At 36.1% G+C, this 23195-nt stretch overlaps 1 protein-coding gene across 1 annotated transcript; it reads right to left on the reverse strand.

Annotated features, from left to right (window-relative positions):
* Positions 1–4444: 4444 nt before the first annotated feature.
* Positions 4445–22965, reverse strand: GUCA1C (guanylate cyclase activator 1C). The gene is made up of 4 exons (XM_007432290.2): positions 22774–22965; positions 8911–9060; positions 6139–6226; positions 4445–4586 (listed from the first exon to the last, which is right to left on the reverse strand). Exons 1-4 carry the CDS (start codon positions 22963–22965, stop codon positions 4456–4458), a joined length of 561 nt encoding a protein of 186 aa, XP_007432352.1. The 3' UTR covers positions 4445–4455.
* Between the last annotated feature and the right edge of the window lie 230 nt (positions 22966–23195).

Consider the following 23195-nt stretch of genomic DNA (forward strand, 5'->3'; position numbering starts at 1 on the left):
AATATGCTGCAAACATCCAGATTATCTGTCCCAAAGTTTTAACATGAGGTGTAAATGTAATAACATCTAAATATATTCTAAATAATAATTTTTAAAAATTATACTCAGCTTTGCTGTTTCCTGATGCTAAACATAATATATACATTTAGGTGATATAGTTGTTTGTAAAGGTTGCACTGGTCACTTTATACCTTTTTTGTAATATTAATATGTAAAACATATTCCATAAACTTTAACGTAATTAATCAATTTGTCACAATGTTTGGTTTGGCAGTACTTTTGTTAAAAACAGCCAACAACCAATTTTAGAATAAAAAAGTAAGTAAATTAAAGAGTGAATGAGTAAACATTTTGTTATTCAGACAAGGTAAAAGAACTGTCTGCTGATTGTTTGGACATCAGAGTTATAGCTATGTGGGATGGGTTAAGATCCAGGTCTGCAGTTTAAGTGTGTTCTGGTATCCAGGAGTTGTGCTGAATATTATGAGAAAAAATGTAGGTCCATGCTCCCTTTCCCTTTGATCCCAGGGACAGCAAAGGAATAAACAAATGATAATTTGGCCATTTAATTATTGCAACAGCCATTAAACTACTGTTAAAACATCACTTCATTTACAATATTGGGATAAACGCATAAAGATGGTTTAATGAAGGCTGTTTTTGTTTGGCCCTTGGCAAACAGCATTGTGTCCTAGTGTGTTGACCAAGTGTTGGTCTTTCACAAGTGAGTGAAGATTGTGGCTCCAGTATTTTTCTAAACTACTACTGGATGTCTATCTATTATCACACCTACTTGCTTTGTAGGTAGAATAACATCCACATTAAATTTAGGGGAGTCTTTACAGGGAGGTTAGGCCTTCACTTTGGGATACTACCTCTTGAGATTTCCCACTTCTCTGCATTTGACACACATGGAGGCTAATCTGACTGGAAGCTTGTCCTGTATGGCTGGGTTAAGTAGTGCTTTACGTGGCATAGCTAGTGTCTGATGTGATATGGTGCCCCATTTGATCATGGTGTAGCTCCTGGGTTATCTTTGACTAGCTGGGTTTCCTTTCATCTCACAAATAACTTGGGGTGGTAACCTTGGTATATTTCTATAGCCCTTCCAGTCTGGTAACTGGGCCATAAACTGCCAGCTGTTTGGTTCCTTGGCTATGTTGGCTCCTACATCTTCACATCACATCAGGTATTATATCTTGTTTTCACTTTATGAGCAAATCTTTGTAGGAATCAGGCACATTCTGTTTACTTTCTTGAGTCATTCGGTCCCTTTGGGATGCTTAAGATGGCTACCCCAACCTTGGACATTACAATCTTGGAATACAACATGTCCTTTGCAATGTCATCTTCTGACTGGACAAAGATGCCTTCCTACTCTCCATAGTGTACAGGGGAATTCTGCTCCATAACACTAACCTAGCTGTCCCATCAAACCTGGAAACTAAAATAAAAATTAGTCCTCTGTGTGCCAGTCACTTCACTTTTCTGCTAAAAAAAAAAATCAGAAAAAAAGAAAAAGGGGAAATGCCTATGTGTCTCAGGCACAAACAGCAGTATCCTTTAAAAGTATTTACAGAGAATGTGTATGTGTTTGTGTGTGTAGGAGAGAGACAGGAGAGGGCTGCCTGTAGTGTCTCCGTATCCCACTATGGGTGAACCCATGGGGTGACATGCTGGAGGCTGTATATCCTGGATATTTCCTGTTAGTATTTTCACTTACATTGACTACCAGGAGGCACCACATGACAGGATTTGTACTTATTGGGACTTCTCAGATGAGGGTAGCCAGATGTTATTCTATGGGGTTCAAATCTTCTGGAAATTGAACTCTTAGATCTTTACAATTTAGATGACTATATACAGTGCATCTCTATAGTACATGGAATATATATTGTGTAAAACTAGAGAAATCCCATTCCCTCCAAGAGGGGTATGCAGAAGTCATGTTAAACCTGGTACTTGGGAACCTTAAGGGAGTATGGATTCTACAGACCATTCAGATAACACTTCTTGATACCACTGAAAACCAGGACCTAGATAGCTCTTAAATTAATGTGCTATATATAAGCCATCTAAAGTGTGAAGGTTCATGAGTTTAATTCCCAATAGAAGATTTGAACTGGGCAGATGGACTGTATAGATCATTTTGATAGTGCTATTAATGTAAAACTTGAACTCAGGCTGATATTACACAGAATGGCCTACTTGTGCAAAGAAATAGGAATGAGAAAAACTAGGGTTTCTGACACAGACAAAATTTGCAGCATGATACAACATTTAACTGGAGTTGTGGCTTATTCCCTAGAAATAACCTAAAATCTTAGGAATCTATGATTCTTTGTCCCTGCTTCTTCAGGAACTTGTCAGTATATTTTGCTTGTTTTCCCAGCTCAGGCACAGAGATTTCTTGTTTCATTTCCCCAGATTTCTGCACACACCCCCACACACCCCCACGCACAAGTATCTAGGAGAGGAGGGGTTGAGGATATGTGCTAAAGTTCATGCCAGAGAAGTGTGTATTCAGAGCCTTTCTGGCATTACCCTATCATGGAGGCTGTAGTTTAGTGAATGTTGGCTGACTGTTGATGCCAGTTACAATGATCAGAAGCCTTAAGCAGCTAATAGTCTGAAGAGAATTTAATATATTTAATTTAATAAAGAGGGATTTTTTTCTATGTTTATTTATCAACAAACAATAAAAATACATTACAATAGAAAACAACACAATACAAAGTATGAGTTCTGAGAAAATTCAGGGAAATGGGATTTCAAAAAATGGTTCACTTTAATAAACCATATACAGAGTACAGTTATACATAAGGGAAGTAGAAAAATAAAACTAAAACAATGATGCAATTTTTAAAGCTTCTTGACATAGCAAAAAAGCAAGACATTTAAAAATGTAGAATTCATCCATAAACACATGTGCTAAGAAGGTGCGTGGGTACTAACTACAACTTAGCATGAGAATAGAAAGATAAAAATGATACTTTCTGGGTGGGAAGGGGAGAAATGTTTCTGTTTTAGGAGGGAGAGAAATAACTATAACAAAAAGGCTTTTTGGCCATGTTGGGCTCTTTCAGTGGCTTAGTGTGATAGAAATTGGCTTAACTTATTTTGGACCATAAGAAGGGTATAGACAGAAAGAAAAAAAGAGGGAGGGGCTGTTACCCAATTGAGCAAGAATCCTCTTCTAACTTGCTTTATGGTTCATAGCAATTATGACAATTTTCCCGGAGAATTTACCAAATTAAAAGAAATAAAAAAACTAAATCTCACTTCATGGTTTGGGAAACTATCAAAAAATGTGTGTGTTTTTTTCCTTCCTGGACTGAGGGGAGAGGGGAAAGGAGAGAAGAATGATTAGTTTACTGAAGTGAAGAGATTAACTTAGGTGACAAATCTGAATGTAGGAATGACACACTGTTCTAGTGTCTCAAGATTTAGTCTGGTTCTTTCACATTCTGAAAACTGTAAGAGGGATGTACAGGTGTGTGCTTGTATGACTGTTTTGTTATTTTAAAGCCCATAGCCAGAAAAAGTATTTTGAAAGCTTTACTTCTGAATATAATTTTAGAACTGCTGGGAACTGTTTATGCTGCATAAAAAGCAATAAGAAGAAAAAGATATACAAGCAGGAAAGAGCATTGGCCTTTACTCCAGGATTTCAAAAGAGATAGTTTTGTTTACCATTAAATTGTTGTATTGTTAAACATGTTTCTTTTTATATATTAGAATTAATCTTTGATAGCTAAAGGCAAAGTTTTGAAATGTATCATCTGATTTTTTAATTATTTCCTCAAATTTGTATCATTCCATGACAAATGTGAAGTTTTTTTAAAAAAAACAGCAACTCCTTTTTTTTAACTGTAACACACTTTATATTTTAAATAATTCCCATAATACCAAAGTAGTTAACTGCTTTTCCAAGTAGATATTTAGAACGTTAAAATGATTGAGGTGTTTCTTAGATAACCCATTCCTATTTTAAACACTGATTAGTACAGATGTTAAGTTAATGCAAAAATGTATTTCATCGTTAACTGATCTAAACACAGGCCAATCCTATCTAGTGGTTTATAACCATGTTGCACATTTCAAGTTAAACAAATTATATTTAAGCAATTTATCTATTCTGTATCTTCTAAAGAGACCTCTCCCCACTTCCCACTTTATTTATTTATTTGGATATCTTGTCCCAGTGCCAGTTATATACTGTGTTTATTTTATTCAGCATTAAAGAGCTTTGTGGCATATATAGACAAAAGCTGCTACATCTTATGGAAAGGAAAAGGGAGAGAAAATAGATGAGGAACACTTCTGAAGTGATAATCTGTCTAGACCTTCTTATGCTTTGAACAGTGGATGGGAAATGTAACATTCAGTCTTGAATACTTGATACTACATTCCTTGCATTGTTCTGTTTGTCACAAGTCCCATTTATTATATGTGTCAGATGCTGTGTCTTCTCCCACTTTGTATAATTTTCAGTACATTGGAGAGCTCAAAACTCTTTGAAATCATTTCGAGGAAGTGTTCATCATTTTCCACTCCATTCAGGAATTCTTCTAAGGTCAGTTCCCCTATTATGAAAACAATATGGATTCCTTTATTGGCAAAGTTTCTGTAGACTTATTTGTTCTCCCAAATGCCATCCTCCTGAACTTTCACACTCTTGGAGTTATGGAAAACACTATCCCAGCACTGCAACATTTATAAGTTGGTAAAGTTAACATAGGTGCCCAACAATGTTCTCCAGTTTGTAGGGAACCAAATATTCCATTCATCTGAAAATGCATTTGATGCATTTGTGAATCCTGCAGTGCCATCTGTAGGACAGACTAACATAATAACTAGTTTGCTATACTGAATAGAGAAGACTTCTTCAATCTGTTGCCCTCCACTCAAATGACATTCTAATATTTAAAGGCCATCTATGTGGAGAGCCTAGACTGAGGAAGGCTGGAAAGATACTGCTTAGATATGCCACAGATCACTATGCTTCAGGGTGGGGAATGGGAATGATGAAAGCTGGGGAAAGGAAATCTTAAGCTCTAAGCAAATGTTCAGGCAGACAATTCAAACTCCCTGCTTCCTCAAGCTGCTTTTACTGAAACAATAAAAAGGCAGAAGAAAAATATATTTGTCTTTGTGGACCTATCTAATTTGAATCTCAATTATTAGTTTCATTTTAATGCATCAGAAGAAAGAGTCTCTCATCTTCCCTTAGCTTTGCATATTTATTCCATTCCAATCAGTTTTATATTGGAAGGAAAGAACTAATAGAGACTCAAGAGCAAATATGGAAGTTTTTCTTCAATATTTCTTTTTGGTATTGGTAGTATGCTGCTTAGGGGTTTAATTGATATGATGCTGAACTGACAACAAACTGAGATTTATATATACAATAGAGCTTAACTGAAAAAAAATCAGGTTTCCCTAACATACAATCAAAGCAAGCATATATTACTAAATAATGCAACTGAAGAATGAAGTTTAGTAAAATTATCCTGTTTGATTTGGATAAAAATACAGCTTGAAACATTTCAAGCATTCACCTTTCTCACCCTTGATTCTCATGGCAAGATTCAGCACTTTGCTCTAATACCACAAAGTATGTCTATCATTAAATATATTTATAACTTTTTAGCTACCAAGTGAAATGACCACTTCTGGCAGGATACCCTAGTACCTGGATCAAATACAAAAACAAAGTTGTAAGACAAAGAATTGCAATACAGTCGACTTTTTGTTAGAATCACTGTAAACCAGCTTAATAAAATATGTTCAATAAAGAAATGGAGCTCGACTATACAAAGTGAAATGTATGAGCCATATTTTTCCCCATTCCCTTTCTCTGCTGTCTTCTATTTCATGTTGCTGCTACCACACAGTGAGATCAGGCCATACAGTCTGAATGGCAACCTTGAATAAAGAAATTTCCAACTTTTGCTAGATACTATGTTCGTTATACAGTAATCTTCTTATATAATCAGATTAGTGTTAACCAGTTCTAACATCTCTGAAGTATACATGTTGCTAACCCGTTATAGATTTATCAACAGAATGCTTTTATAAAATTTCAAAGTTACTTCAAAAGACTGAAAATAACTTTGAAGATTTATTTACTCTTACCATCATTGTTTACATCTATCTTCTCAAAAACCATGTTTGTGAATTCTTCAGGAGTCATCTCTTGGTTGCTATTGATGGCTCGAATAGCCTAAATAAATAAGAATGCAAGAATAACTACCTATATCCATGTTGCAAATATAAGAGGTAGATTTTTTATACTCTGCATTTGAGGCATGGGTAGAAAAGAATTCCAGGAGAATCAACACTGAGAGCTAATCAAATTATTTAAAAGAACCTAAAAGTTTATATACTTAATTTGCATATCAAACATCTTTGGATATTTAATTTATTTTGGATATTTAATTTATTTTGAAATACTGTTAAATTTTTACCCTATGTTTTACCTATATTAAAATTCAGATTTCAGCTGTAGATATACAGTACAGTAAGAAAGCTTTCCTCATTTATCCCACATAAAATTAATCATTTTATTTTAAGCAAGCATCATAGTAACTTAAATACTATGCTTTCACTACCTTTGAACATTAGGATCTGTTTATAAATTAACAAAAAGAGGTTAATATGATAGATAAATGGAAGTAAACAATGGAAAAGCACACTCCTACTGCTTTTAAATTTGTACTGTAGCTGAAGAAATGCAGATGGTGATTGCATACAGTATCTTAGTATTTATCCGTGTAGACACACCATGGGTTTAGTAAAATACATAGTAAAGTATGTAGAGGAGCCTGCAGAGATGGCAGGTCAACAGTATCATTGCAGGGTAACATCTCTTCTAAAATCACTACACTGATTACCAGTAGCCTTATGGGGCCAATTCAGATTGCTGGCCAATACCTATGATGTCTTACATAGTGTAGCGCTGAGATATATTACGCATCACCTTGCCAGAATTGAATTTGCCCCTTGACAGCACCTTCTAAGAGCTCCCCCAACTCCAGAGGTTAGGGAGATATGAACCACAGAAGGCCTTTTCTCTTGTGGTTCCTGCACTTTGAAACTCTCTACCACCAGAGATCTGCTCAGCCCCCGCCCCCTTATTTAGAATTCATATATTGTTTTGCACTATTTATATTTTTACTCTGTTGTAACCTGCCATATAGAGTCTTCTTACTGGGGCACACTATAAAAACATAAATTAACTAAGAAGCATAGACTTGGAAAGGAACCATTTAAGTCAATGCAGGGATCCAAATCAAAACATGTATAACAGACAGAAGCCTAAATTATGAGAACTCCACTGCAGAAATCTTCTGAATGTTTGAACTGGCTTTTCTAAAGGGCCAAATTAGGTATGATAACTGAGACAAAATTGCTGTGCCATAGCCATGGCGGTCAGAAATAATTCAATCTGAACATAATCTAGGTGGCCTTAGTTCCTGCTGTGATAGCCTTTATGCTGGATATTTTTGTTTTTGTTTTCTCTAGTCTATAACTGTAAATTCTTTAATAAATAAATAATTGAATGTTAAAAGGCTAAAAATACCAGATATGATGTAATGTAATTGTTGAGCCACTGTTACTTTGTTCCCATTTGTGCTCATACTTTATTCCACTACATGAATAGAAAACAAACTTAGGGATGAGTTTAGGATACAAAATAGGCTATACAAAAAAGATTACATTAAGTACTTTTCTTCTAGTCCTGCTGTTCTAGAACAGTTATTCATACACACAAATATCAGGAGCTTCATCAAATCTTGTGGTGTTTTCCTCTTAAGTGTTCATTCAGCACACTCAGTCATTATTTGGACAAGAAACTGTTCTCAGGCATGGTCGATTACCTCTGAATGAACTGAGAGATCAATTTGTCCCAGAATCCTTCATACTGTGGATTTTTTGTCCTAATTCAAGTCTTAGGCCCAACTCCAAGTTTAAGAAGGTCTTGGGCAAATTGTTTTCTGGGTACCTTTTTCTGTTAGTAGACCTCTTGGATATTATTCTTGGCTATACATAACTGCAGTGATAGTGACCCTAGCCATTATTCTAATTTCCTGCAATGCCCCAAGTACTCTAACTTGGATATTGCAGAAGAGAGGAGAGGAGAGGAGATTAGATTCACTTCTGCTCTAAGTGGTCTAACAAATATTTTTAAGATTGGACACAGGTCAGTTTTACATGTCCATGAAACCTTTTTCTCCTGCAAAAAAAAAATGTTTAGAAATTACAATCCTTTTATGAAGATAAACATAATTTTACTTTTGGTGGCTGAACAGTTATTTTGCTTGCAATTATATAAATAAGAATTCTCCCCCCTCCCCTTTACAATCTGTTTAAAATACAAAGAATGATGGCAATGATGATACTGGGCACTTGGCATGACAATGAACACAACAAAAGATGGTTGCATTTTCCCCCCCAGTTTCTTCAAATAATATGTAAAACAGCTGTGTTACTCAGTTCCTCCCATGAACAATGAAACTATTCTTTTCCCACCCACCAACTTTGGTCCAGCCCTTTCCACCATTGTGGTTCATCTCTGAAGGTGCTAAAATGTTTGGTTGCAATCACTCAGAACTACCTTAAGCAGAGCAGCTCCTTTGAATGCTTTTGAGCTAGTTGACTTCCACAAAATACCAAGTGCTGATAGCAGCCCTAGGTAGTTTCATTCCCATCTAGTGGAAGTGGGGAAATCTCAGTGTAGTTCCATATTGCCTTTGTCTTTGATCTCTGGGACAGCAAAGGAATAATAAATGACAATTTGGCCATATAACTATTGAAAAGTCATTAAGCTAGTCAAAACATCATATGTTTACAGTATTAAAATCCCATAGAATGATTCATCATGGCAAACTTGTGACATTTACTCACCATTAATATGCTTATTACTTCTTTTTTGTCAATTGTTCCACTTCCATCAGCATCATAAAGTTTAAAATACCATTTCAATTTTTGGTCAATTTTTCCTCGTATCACCAGATTTATTGCAGCTATAAGCTCCAAAAAGTCAATAAACCCATCCTTTTTTAAAAAAAAGAAAGAAAAGCATATTTACAACTTATATGGAACTGCATTTATTTTGACAATAATATTAATAAGAGGATAACCTGCTGCAAAAATAATATAAAGTTGTTTGGATGGCACCTTCTTCATCCTATAACTTCCCAGAGCTACCACAATAGTGCCTGCTTACTTGCTACACAACAGTCCCCCATTCAGGAAGAAGAAAAAGACCAGCAGAAGGTCAGAAAGAGAAGGAAAACAATTTACTGTACATCCATAGATTATGAGAATAATAATGGAGAATAATAATAAAAAAAATCACCATCAGTCAATTCCAAAAGGCAGCTTTACTTGGAACAGCTTATATCCTGCGATGAAACCTTTAACACTATCAGACCACATCTGCCTATCCCAGGTCCTTGGGAAGGACTTGATAGGTGGATAAAAATGCCAAATCCAGTCTAAACATCTGGCTGACTGTGAGACCAATCATCATCATCATCATCATCATCATCATGATGTGATACAGAGGCTTCCTGTCTGTACCAGTGCTTCAGATTGCCCACCAACTTTAAAAAGTAGAAGTGGTAAACTTCAGAAACTTCACTACTGTCCATCATGAGAATGGCACTTTCACATCAAGAACTGCTTCAAGCCATTGAGAAGAGCAGCCTCACTGCCTCATTCCATTGCAGCTCAAATTTCTGTATGGCAATCCCACAAAAAGCACATTGGCAGTAACCTAACTATGATGTTACTAGAGCATGCGGTTGATGCAGTTGTTGCTCTGTGTGAAAAACAGCAATGTAAGTTGTTCATCTCTTTCCTTGAGAAGGCTAGTCATATCAGGGACTCATATTAACTCTTGTACTTTTGATTTATTTTCTTTTCAGGCATTTGCTGTCCAATACTACGTGTGCTTATTCTAACAAAGGTTCCATGGTGTTCCATTAAGGCGTACTCAGAAATACCTCATAAGACTGTGCCATGATGGCCAATGATTGCAATACATTCATGAGAAAGATGCGAAGTAGGATAACAACAGGCAAAAACCAAGGCTTGAAATGCAGCCAAGGACTAGAGTCAAAAACTCAGAAACAAAAAGAGAAAGCATGAGGCCAGGTTGGAAAGTCAGAGTTTATCAGGAAGGTACAACAAAGAGGCCAGTAGGTGGTGCCACTCAAAATGTCAGATATTTCTATACCAACAGACAGTATGAAAAATAAACAGGGAGAACTAGGGATCCTAATTCAGAAAGAGAAAGATGATGTGATAGGTATTGCTGAAAGGTTGTGGGATGATATTCATGATTGACACACAATGCTGGAAAGCTACCATTTATGCAAAAGGAGCAAATCCAACAGAAGGAGTAGGGGTGCTGCACGATATGTAAGGAAAAAATAAATTTGCAGAGATGTTCAGGAATTGGAGCATAGAACTCTTCTTGAAACAATATTTGGACAAAAATAAAAGGAAAGCAAAACAAAAGTAATCCTATTGTGGGAGTTTATTATAGCCCACCTGAGCAGGCAGAAGATACAGATGAGGTCTTTCTGTATCAGATGACAAGCTTTTCAAAGAGGAATGTGATAGTGGTAGTGGGAATTTCAATTGCCCAGACATCTGCTGGCAATAATTCTGCCAAAATTCTTCTGTCCTTTTGCTGATAACTTCATTTGTCAGAATGTGGAAAAATACATACATACATACTTTCTCAGAAGTAAGTTACATTGAATTTAAAGGCATTTACGTCTGGGTAAGTAAGTGTATAACAATAGCATAGATGAATTTAAGAGGCCAACATACTTTTTATACTCACAGACTATTTAGTAAACATAACTAAGTTTTTTCCATATTAGCCATTTTATATACTGTGGCACAGTCACTTAGAGTATAAGATATTTGCATTTAGACCAATAAAAAAAAAGCAGTTAACAATAAGATCCAAACTGGTCTTAACAAAATAACATCTTCAGAGAGGGATATCCTTGAGGTACAAGGTACAAGGTTGTTTACATAGGCGAATCTCACAAATATTTGGACCTGATTTACAAAGGATTGTTTCTTCTTGTATTTGGAACACGTCGAGTGAAGAAAGTTTATAGTAGAGTGTTACAACATTTTCTCCCCAAATTGAACTGGCCCTATGTTTTATAGTTCCACTTATTTTCTGTCACTTTTCTTTCCCTTTCTCTTTTGAGCATATTCTCAAGTTTCTCCCACTTGCATTGATCAGCTTCTCAGAAGTGGCTCCCTTGAAGGAAGCTCATTTTTGCATAGCTATGATAAAGGGAGAGGGATACATTATTTTCGAAAATCACATACATACAACACTCGGTGTGGCTTCTTTCTGTAACTTTTGCTAGGTGCTGATTAGAGAAGCAGCTTGGATCTTTTAGCAAGTTACGAGAACAAAACGTTCCAAGCATACCTACATTTACTGCTTTGGAAGGTTTATCACCCACATTTTTGCTTTTGCACTCATTCATGCGCTCACCTAACTCTAGTGACCTAGAACTGGCCAAGCCCCAGTCCTAGAGTGACTCCACTGTGATTTTTTGTTTCAGGTCTTTCATAATCCACTGCTTACTAAATTGCCTTGGGCAATGCTGATTTACAAGATGCCACTTTTTATTTCTTTGATTTGTTTCCTCATTCTTCCGGAGTGTGGAGTGTGTTTCTGTTTCTTTCATTTTGGAATGCCAGGTATCTAGTGAGATGTGGGCATTTCTCATTTTCAAATAATAGCGTCTGGGCTCTCTTTCCTTTGATGCTGACTCTGGTTCTTTTGGAAAAATCCATATTATTTTATCACAGTGGACAGGTTAGAAGTGACCTCATTGCATTTAGTGGGGAAATACATTTCCAGGATTAAATCCTTAACAATAAAATCAAATATACAGCAAAAAGTAGCTTTTTATCTGACACCTACTAATTGGATAACACTTAGGATATTAAAAAGAAACTTTTCCTATCCTGAGTTTTGTACTTTACATTAATTGTGTGAATATATAAGTGAAAAAGCAATTTGTTTCATTTTATATCATGTCTGCTTTCCTATTTAGGAATTGTAATATATGGAATACTAAATGTTACATATTTACAGTGTATTATTGGTTCACTAAACCATAACATGGTTTGTTTGGGTTTCAAAGCCATTTTTATTTGTAAACCATAATTTAAATTTATTGAACCATGATAGCTTGTTGAACAACAATTAAAAAAAAAATGTTTTGCACAATGCGTGAACCCTGCCTTAGAAGCATGCCAAACTCTTAGCAATGATTCCATAGGAACAGAACTGTAACACAGTTGAAATTGTTCAGTTTTTGATTATGATAAATCGAAAGCAAATTTGTCAGCAGCTTGTAAGTATGCTTGGACAAATAGCTGCATTCCTACAAGTTGAATGTATGAGACAGAAAGAGATAGAATACTCAAAAGTGGATGTGATCTACAGTTTAATTAGGACCAAATGATCATGCTTAAAAGGAAACGTGTTATTTACTATGTGTTGAGATCATGTTTTTATAATATGTAAGCACATAAACTTTTCTAACATGAATGGGGGGAGGGAACAACTTGTGCCCTTAGTGTTATAGTATTGTTGGCATGACAATTTGCTGGGTTTTTTTTGTTGATTTATTTTATCAAATCACTTTTCTGAAAGACTGTTCTACATTTTTGTGAATCTCTCTGAACCCAAGAACAGTATATGAATAATAGTGCAGAACAGTTGAACCCATCAATCCCCATTGGCCTGCTGCACAGAGCTGCTGGGAACTGAGATCCAACAATTTCTGGAAAATTGTAAATATCCGACTGCTAAACTAGAAGAACTAGTGCATAAAAGCAGGTCCAGTTTACCACTTCTGGATGTTACCAACCCCAAGGAATCTTCACTTGAAATCTCTAATTGCAAATAATAGATTTATTAAATATGTGCAAATTATCAGTTCTAGAACTGAACTCTGGAGGTTTTCTTCAGCACAGATGTTCCTCTTACCAGTTATATAAACAGTGCAGCTTATGAAGTATGGTATTTAGTTAGTTGCACTCAGCACCTCTGATTGCAGTTGGCAAGTCATGTAAGTGGAAATTGCTCTAGAGTGGTTTCAAGTAATTACATGGATGCAACAGAAAGATAATTGAATAAATAGTGAAAGCCCTGTTACTTGAAAGTGTCCTTTTTTCTAATAATGAAGTGCAGCATAACAGCTTTCAAATTAAGTTTTATGTAAAATTTCAGTTTTCATCTATGCAGTGATCCTGTGCTGTTTCACTTTACCTTTATGAAGCTAGTTTCTTCCAGGGTATTCATTAATCCACTTCAATGGATAATTATGGTTTTTGATTGTTGGTGCTAATTTTTTTCAATGAGAAAATCGTCAAAGCTCACCTCACTCATGAATGTGCTAATCAATTTTAGACAGATTTCTATTCTCCTGTCCTCTATCTCCTACACTATCAGAAATAAAACTGGGCTTCCTGAGAGTTGTTGTAAGGAAATATTCTATGAAGCATTTTGATTGCTTATTTATTTCACTAATTAAGAATTTTTATCTCCCTCTTCAAAATTCCATTCCTCCTTTTCAGTCCTTGAGGGTCTTTAAAACTGCTTAAACACAAAGATTATCCATATAAAGGAATCAGCAATATAAAAGCCTAACAATTTAAAAAAGCAGCAAATAGCAGCATAAATTAATTCCATCAAGATTTGATGGAAAGACCTGGGAGAATAAATAGGGTTTAGACACTTGGGATATTGTGTTTAGGAGAATATTCTACAATTGGGAAGTATTGTAAATGGGTTGTGAGGGTAATCATCACCATTATTGTCATCTTCCTCCTTCTCCATTTGCTTCATGTCAATATATAGTACATATCTTTATCTGAGCTCAAATCAATTTAAACTCAGAGATCTTAGCCCCAAATTTTACATCTAGTGGTAGTATCTAGTGTAGTAACCAGGTATAAAGTAGACAAATCTACTTTTTAGCTGGTTACAGAGAACAAATATTTGGCAGATTGTAAAAAGCATAACTTCTGACTTCTTATACAGCAGATATAAATGGATCATATGATAACCTCTTACTCTAAAGCTACATCTTGATATACATGTTTTGTATAATCTATAAATTTAACTAATCATCAAATTCATATATCATAATTTCATTTTTTTCTGTTTCCTGCAAAAAATCCAAAAGGGGCTTCCAATTGGCATTAAAGTTAATCAGTGTTTTTTTCTTTAAGCAAAGCTGTCAGTTTTGCCATCTTGGGTAACTCCATCAACTTCATCATCCATTCTTCCATTGTAGATAACGTCAAATGCTGATTATGAGACAGAGCAGCAATGGAAATGAAATTTATAATGGATTTCACTTTCTTCAAACCACAACTCAAATAATCCAGTATGTCATTTATTTATTTAAGAACACGTTTCTAAATGGTTTTAACATGATCTATCATTCCTTATTTTCCACTGCACCTCATTGTATTTCTGTTAGTTATAACTCCTGGTTTAATTTGACTGACTTGTAGGCAGAAGTTATTTTTATGTGCAAATAACATGTAAAAAAAGGTAGCCACCAACCCATTATTAAAAATCCAAACACAACAGTGTTGTAACATTTCCATTGGCTATCTGAAAATCATAGAATAGCAAGCTAGCTTTCAACATTCATATTTTTTCCTTTCTTCCATCTCATTTTTATTGTTTAGTTTCTCTCTTGATTTATAATTGATTCTATGTTACTACACTAATAGGCTTCTGTAATTATATTCCAACAAGCACTATTTATATTTCTTTCAAAAAAATTTTTAGCATCAGTGCTGATCCTAGTTCATAATTTCCATTTTCAGCTTAATAACATGTTCCCCTATTGTTCTTTTTCAAGTCTTAGCATTAATCTTATTCTAGTTTATTCAGTGACCAAAGATGCACACGATGTGTGTGTGTGTGTGTGTCTATTAGTGTTAATCTTATTCTACACACACACACACACATGCATACATATAGATAATCCCCAGGTTAAGAATGTCTGGTTTATGGATGACCCATGGTTAAGAATGGAGCCTATTGTAGCAAAATTCAAGTTAAATACACAATGCTTCAAGTTAATTACACAATACTACTTATACAGTATTATGCAATAATACTGTTCTGACATACAAATTTGACTTAAGGACAGACCTTGAAACAAAACTCATTCTTAAACTGGGGACTACCTGTATATGAATATATATATATGAATATATAAATCTTATTTTTCTTCATTAGAGAACAAATAACATACCTATTCATCCATTCCCCCACATGAAATTACAGTTACATGGTGGGAAAAGTATGGTGGGTTAATAATAAATTTTTCATATTTTTAAAGTACTCTGTAGCATTAGGATGGATAGAGACTTAATGGACTGCTGAAATCAATGGGTCTATGCTTTGACTGGATTCATATTCTTTTGTGTTATATGAGCTGGGGTTAGAAACTGAAATGGAGGTTAGGCCAAGAAAAACATGGTTAACATAATTTGCAGGCTATTATCTACTTCTAAATTTAAAATAGACTTGCTCAGTGTAACATATCCACCCAGAAAACTACTGTTAAAGTATGGCTTAAAAATATAAGAAGTAAATACGAATAACTAACTTAAAATATGAATTCCTTCCTAGTTAACCTATACAGTGGTACCTCTAGTTACGAACTTAATCCGTTCTGTGACTCTGGTTGCAACTCGAGTTGGTCTCAAGTTGAGGTAAAGTTTCCCATAAGGTTCAGTGTAAATACGATTAATCTGTTCCGCCCTCCGAATTTGGTCACACCACGAGGCAAATTTCCCCATAAGGTTCAATGTACAGTAAATATAGCTAATCTGCCCTCCGAATTTGGTCGCACCCCCAGGTAAATTTCCCCCATAAGGTTCAATGTAAATATGGCTAAACAGTTCTGAAACATATGCATTTTATTTTTAAACCTCAAAAACCTTCCAAACGCCACAAAAACCTTCCAAACGCCACAAAACACACCACAAGCCTCACCGAATGTCTCCTTGCTACCGCAATCTCGCCCCCAGGAAGCCGCGACCGCGTGGCAGCAGGGAAAATGGCCGCGGATCCGGTTCGTAAGTAGAGGCGGAGTTCGCAGGTTGAGGTACATTTTTGGGGCCGGAGCTGGTCGTATCTTGAAAAATTCGTAAGGAAGGGCGTTCGTAACTAGAGGTACCACTGTACTTGCATTGAAAAATATAGCATTTAAAAAGTCAAACAATTCTTCCAAATAGGCAGCTATAATAAGTAGACGTGACTGAGATGTAATCAGACGACACAGAACTAAAGTACTACAGAATAAATGTATGAGCTTTCAGTGGAAAGGATACATTTTTTAGGTATAGTTCAGACACTCTGCAAAAGCAGTCAGTGAAATTCAGTTTCCCTGGTTCAAATTAATGTTATTAAACGCTTAATAGTGGTTTGCCTCTGAATACATATTATAAACATATATAATTAACTTCAATTCACACAGGCTCAAATCAGTCATAATTTTGGGATATCGAGATGTACCTCTTGATTATAGAACTTATATCGTGATGCTGATTCATCAGCACCTCCAGTATACTACCGAGCAGCAGATATCCTCACTCCCCCTATTTTAAGTTTATACCTCATTTCTTATTTTCTTCTATCCATGCACAAAACTTAGATTGACCTCTGCTTTAAACTGCTTATATGATAGGGAGATGCAGATTAAGTAAGAATAGAAGCTTAAGTAAGAGATTAACTTTAGCCCCCAGGTTTAAGCAGTTTTATAACTTACCTAAACCAAAACATTTGTTAGATAAAGGCTCCTGAAGTGTGCATGGCAGCTTTAGGGAAGCCTATCCTGATCCCCCTGATGGTGTCCATACTTTCACAGAAACTCCAAGTCTTTGGATGATCCCAGGAGTTATTCCTGGAAAAATATGGTCTGTAATTATATTATACCTAAGAGCTACTAGGTAAGTGGTAATTAGTGCCCAAGAGATGGGAGAAATGAAAAAAGAATGAAACATGTATATGAAAAAAGAGGGTAAATGATAGTATCCTTTTATGATCAGTATACGGTAAATCTAGTCCTTTTCATTGTCTACATTAGTAATGAAATACTCAGATATGATAGTAGTTTTGCAGTTCTCTTTTTTAAAATACACATCAAAATTTGGTATCTTCTTTTATTTACAATTTCCTGTAGCATATGTATAGAAAACCCTTGATTTAATGAACTAACGGGGGAAAGGATGTCTGTTAAAGTGGAATAAAGCTGTTAAATGGCCAACAGGATTTTTATAGTCACAAAACACAGCACAACAGCACAGGCACATCCCTCCCATTATCCTGTCCATCCATCTACAACAGTATTCCTCTCACACTGGCATCATATTCACATATGAGAAACACCTCTTGGAAGTTCCTGAGAGTATGTGACAATCAGCCCTTGCCAGAAAATATTTCATGGCATCATTTTTAAAGTATTCCTAATAATAGAAGCTCTACTGTGTCTATGTGTGTGTCCGCCTTCCATTAGATAGGCAATGTTGGTATTTAAAGAAAATAAACAAACTCTTTAACACCACAGTGCAGTCTGAAACACAGGTGGATGAAATTATGGTAATCAGGCCACCACAATTTTGGAGGGGGAGAAGAAAGTGCCACAGTGAGTGCAATTATGATGTAAAATGGGTAGTGATACCATATGCATGAGTAGCTTTTCTGCTATATGCAGACTATATAGTCAATCAAACTGCACTGACACCAAAATGATGACTTGAGTGTGCTGGTGCATTACGCAAATGCTGCAATTATATACTTGTCTCAACAGCTGACACAAAGTACATAAATTACGGCATTTGCTTGATGACATTATGCATACTTCATCATTTGCCCTCTTCAACCTCTCTGTTAGATACTCATGACTTCATTCAGTCCTGCTCAGTCCACGCTGTGGCAGTGCCAATCACCCTCACTATTGCAATTAAGTAAAGGTGGTGAATTTGTGCAGGACTTCTTGCAAGTCACGAGCCCATAATTTTATGCTGACTAACCTGATTATTATTATTTAAACTTAATTTTGTGAGCGCTTGACTTTTTATTGTGTACACAGATTTCATGACTACTCTCTGTGCTCATACAAGCACACCTTAAAAAGAACATAGGTCCCAACAGATTGCATTTTTTAATACAGATAGTCCTCGCTTAATGACTGCTCTGTTTAGTGATCATTCAAAATTATGATGGCACTGAAAATGTAACCCTACAACTGGTGCTTGCACTTTCAACTGTCGCAGCATCCCTTCTGTCACATGATTGAAATTTGAGCATTTTGCAACTGGTGGGCATTTACGACCATTGCAGCATTCCACGATCATGTCTGGATAGTTTTCATCCAGTTTCTAACCTTTCCTTTCTAGGGAAGGTTGTGGAGAAGGTGGTACACTGCAGCTTCAAAGAACTCTGGATGAAATGTATTACCTGGACCCCTCTCAGTCGGGATTCAGGCTGGGGTATGGGATGGAGATGGCATTGATTGCACTTTTGAATGAGCTCTGGAGGGAGTGGGATGGGGGTAGTGATCCATCCTACCTCTTCTTGACCTCTCAGTGGCTTTTGATACTATCAGTCATGGTATCCTGAGGGTTTGGTTCTTTCTCCTCTCCTGTTTAATATCTAAATGAGGTCACTGAGTGAGGTCATCCAACAGTCTGGGGTGAGGTATCACCAGTATGCTGTTGATACCCAGCTTTATATCTCCACCTGAGGCTGCTTGAGAGATGTCATGGATGTCCAATTCCACTGTCTGGATGCTGTAGGGAACTGGATGGTGCGCAGCAAGCTTCAGCTCAACCCAAGCAAGACTGAATGGCTTTGGATGTTTGGACTTTCTGGTGCCAGGGACTTTCCATTGTTGGTCTTGGATGAGGTGGCACTGCCTCAGACCCAGTGTGCAATCTAGTGGTCCTCCTAGACTCATGGCTCCTGCTTGAAGAGCAGGGCCTTTACATACCTTTGGGTTGTGCATCAGTTATGCCCATTCCTGGACTGGGAGGCCCTGCTCACTGTCAGTCATGACCTCCCATTTGACCACTGCAATGCACTCTACATGGGGCTGCCCTTGAAAAGCATTCAGAAGCTTTAACTGGTGCAGAATGTGGCAGCACAGGTAGTAAATGGCGCCAGTTATTCGGTGCATATAACACCTCTACTCCATGAGCTGCATTGGTTGCCAATGTGCTTCTGGGTGCAATGCAAGATGCTGGTTGTCACCTTTAATGCCCTTCATGGCTTGGGCCCTGGTTATTTGAAGAACCGTTTCTCCCCCGTTGTTTCTACCCATCCAATTCTGTCAGGCAGAATGGGCATGCTTCAGGTTTCATTGGCTAAGGAACGCTGGTTGGCAGGGCCTAGAAAACGTGCCTTTTCTGCTGTAGAGGCTGACTTATGGAACTTATGGAGATCAGGATGGCCCCAACCCTGCTGGCTTTTCATAAGTTCTTAAAGACCTGGCTCTGTTCCCAGGCCTGGGACCTTGAGCGTGGGCAGGAACCTGTTTCATGGTTAATTTAGTCATTATAATGGGTACTTTATTCTAAGTTGCTATGTATTTTAATGTTTACATTATTTTAATTGTTTTTATTTTTTAAATTTTGTTTGCTGCTTAGAGTACTTGGTGAGATGGGTGACCATACTAAATAAATAAATAAATAAATAAATAAATAAATAAATAAATAAATGATAGGTGGCTTGCCAGTCCCAGTTGTGGTCATTAAGCAAGTACTACCTATAGATGGGACTATTAAATGTTAATTGTATGCATGACTCTTTTCCTTTTATGAACGAGAAATTACAATCAGTTTTAACTATGTATTGTTGAAGGCTTTCACGGCCGGCATACGATGGCTGGTGTGGGTCTTCCGGGCTGTGTGGCGGTGTTCTGGAAGTTTTATTTCCTAACGTTTCGCCAGCACCTGTGACCGGCATCTTCAGAGTGCAGGAGCACAGACAGGAGCAGTTCTCTCTGTGCCCAGAGAGGCTCCTGCACTCTGAAGATGCCGGTCACAGGTGCTGGCGAAATGTTGGAAACAAAACTTCCAGAACACGGCCACACAGTCCGGAAGACCCACACCAGCCACAGTTTTAACTATGCTTTATCCAAATAAGCCAAAATTAGAAATCATTAATGCTGATTTATAATAGCCAAGTGAATCATAGTTAAAATTAATAGTTATAATAGCCAAGTGAATCATAGTTAAAATTAATCAGTTTATCTTAGATCAAGATAGATCAAATACAGTTAATTGAAAATGGAAGCTACCAGAAAAAAAGTCTGAGGAATTTTCACTTCAAATTAAATATTAGTGTCCTGCTCAAATGCAGCAGTGTAGTATTGTAAGCTAGTGTAGGCCAAATAAAATCTGAGGCTACTGTTTCATAACAGTCTTAGCTAGATGTTAGTGGAACACTAGGGACTCTTATGGTAACCCCCAGACTTGTACTCTTCAGTTCGTAAGAATTACAGTTTCCAGAATTCCTAGACAACACATCCAGTTGTGGCATTACAGCCCACTATTTCTGAGAGACTGTAGCTTAAGGAATGTTGCTCTAGGTAATAAAAACTGATGCTCTATGTATATATATATGTATGCTTTCTGTGAATGTATGCATATGAATAAGCAATAAGATTATTTAAGTTCAGAAGTGCTCATTGGTGGCAGCCAGTGAGTGTACAGACAATCTGTGGAAATCCACCAGGTGATATAATTTGTTCTTAAAGATGAGGAGGAGGAGGAGGAGGAGGAGGAGGAGGAGTTAAAAAGCTGAATGGGAATCACATGCTGCATAAAAAGTGATCCTCCCTAAACTCCCTTAATCCATCAATAAAAAAATATAAGTAACTGCTGATTTTGCTTCTATTTTTATCACATCCCAGGACATGATATAACTTGGCTTTATGGGTAGGCGAGTGGAGATTTCATATCAAGAAAATGGAGACATAACCTCAATAGGCTAATAGTAAGGATTGTTTCCTCCAGTTTTATAACTCTGTACCTAACCAGAGCCCCTTTTTCAGGATCTCTTCAGCTGTTTCAGTGCTAAGAAAAAGTAATGAGAGCTAATTGTGGTTCATATGAGTCACATTGTTTTGACACTTAATAAAAGGATTAGTGATCCTAATTCTTCTGCTGAAGTCATTCTGCTTTTCTTTAAGCTCTTCTCATTAAAAAACACAACCTGCTACGATCAATTTCTAATATTCTGTTGTCACAAAAATAAATTAGTGTGCAAATCACAGTATGTTGTAATATATAAGTCTCAGTGAAAACAGTGCAGTTGCTGGGTTATATTCTTAAAGTTATACTACATGACAGATTGAATCTTCAAATAATAATGGTTATCACTGCTATCTTATAATTTGCCTGAGATCAGATCACACCCAACTTTAGTCAAAAGGCTTACATTAAGTCAGTAATTCCCCAAAGTACAACCCAATCACTAATTCCTACAAATTTAATATGTCTAGTTTTTCCAGGAAGACAATTAAAAAAAAGTTTTATAAATACCTCAAGTATTATGAAATAAACTGTCACAAATAAATTGTAAATAAATGAATTTGTTTTTTAAAGAATGGATCATTAGGAGAGGAAGCAAATATAAAACAAATGAGTAAATATGATGCAATTACATTTGGAATGTTATATACAGCTCTTATTATTGTATCTCAGAAAGAATATTATAGTACTTGGATGGAATTGGAAAAAGGCAAACAAAGCTGCAGTGATGAAATATTTCAACTATTGGGCTTACAACTTTAGACAAAAGGGCAAGGACATACTATAGAAGTACGGTATGGTATGTATAGCAATAAGAAAACTGTGTGGAAAAGGCAACTTTTCTGTCTGTCTCATAACATCAGAATCTAGCATTATCCAATAAAATAAAACAGCTGGACAGACCTAAAAAGTATTTTTTACTAACTGTATGGTTCATTTATGAAACCCTTTAGCACAAGATAAGGTGGTGGGCTCCAAAAATTCATGGACATTAATAATATTGATGGCTATTGATTTTATTGATACGCACCCTCTAAAATTGAAGGCACAGAACTGGTAACCAAAATGAGGGAAGTCAATCACTATTACATCCAACTTAATTCTGTGCATCTCACAGATATCTGGCCAATGTATAAAGCAACAGATGAACTAGATAGGCCTTTATTGAAGAAGAATCTTTTTATTATTTTATTGATTTTTTTTCCTTAGAAAATTAATAGAATCAGAAAACCCAGTTAAAATGAATGTTTGAAAACACACTCATAATCATTTTTGAAATTCTGTCAGTTTGAGAGACTGTTTTCTTCTTTGGCTTTGTTGTTGAGAAATCCTGTTCTGCATATATTAATATAAGTTGTTAGCATATGCTGGGCATTGTATTTTTTTTTCCAAGCACACAAAGCATGAAATATCAAGATCACTATCAGAACTATAAAATATATTTTTAATCACTGACATATTAAAATCATTAAACGGGCACATACTCATTTTACTAGCTACATTTATCTCTTGCAGATGCAATTTTTCCAGAATGAAACTGTAAATCAAAATATACGTCAAACTTAAGATGCTAAAATGCTCTGTACACAATAAATGAAAAACAGCACACAATTACCTAAAACTATGCACTGTATAAATAACTCTTACCTTATTAGTATCAAAAATATTGAATACTTTCTCAACATAATTATTTGCCTGGATAGTTGAATTTTCAAGACGAAGGATCTTCTTGCATTCATACATGGTGAGTTGTCCTGATGGGCATTCTTTCATGAATTTTGCATACCACTGGTGGTTTTCCATAGCAATGATTTCGTCCATTGATTCAGTGGCACCCATTTTGAGGCAATTACTTTGTCCTTTCTGAAATTTGTTTCCACAACACTTCCACAAACACTTTCCCTCACTATCAGTGGCTCATGTCTAACTGGGATAGAAGGAGAAACTCAGAGGCATGTATCAACTGTAAGCATCTTAAGATCATTATAGATTTAGTTTCAGTAAAAATAGAAGTGGGATTACCTTCAGCTCTGCAAGTTAATATAGATAGGTTTTTATAATAAGTCCAA

This window comes from Python bivittatus, unplaced genomic scaffold (genome assembly GCF_059951505.1).
Source record: "Python bivittatus isolate LINGU-HERP-01145 unplaced genomic scaffold, Pbiv_v1 ctg000350_np1212, whole genome shotgun sequence".
Classification (NCBI taxonomy): Eukaryota; Metazoa; Chordata; class Lepidosauria; order Squamata; family Pythonidae; genus Python; species Python bivittatus.

Excerpts from the sequence above, each read along its gene's own strand:
- GUCA1C (XM_007432290.2), bottom strand. The coding sequence starts at position 22,965 with ATGGGTGCCACTGAATCAATGGACGAAATCATTGCTATGGAAAACCAC. Across the intron at positions 9,061-22,773 it reads ATATTTTTGATACTAATAAG|GATGGGTTTATTGACTTTTT; the intron begins GTAAGAGTTATT and ends TTTTTAAAAAAG. Across the intron at positions 6,227-8,910 it reads AAGTAATAAGCATATTAATG|GCTATTCGAGCCATCAATAG; the intron begins GTGAGTAAATGT and ends TTATTTATTTAG.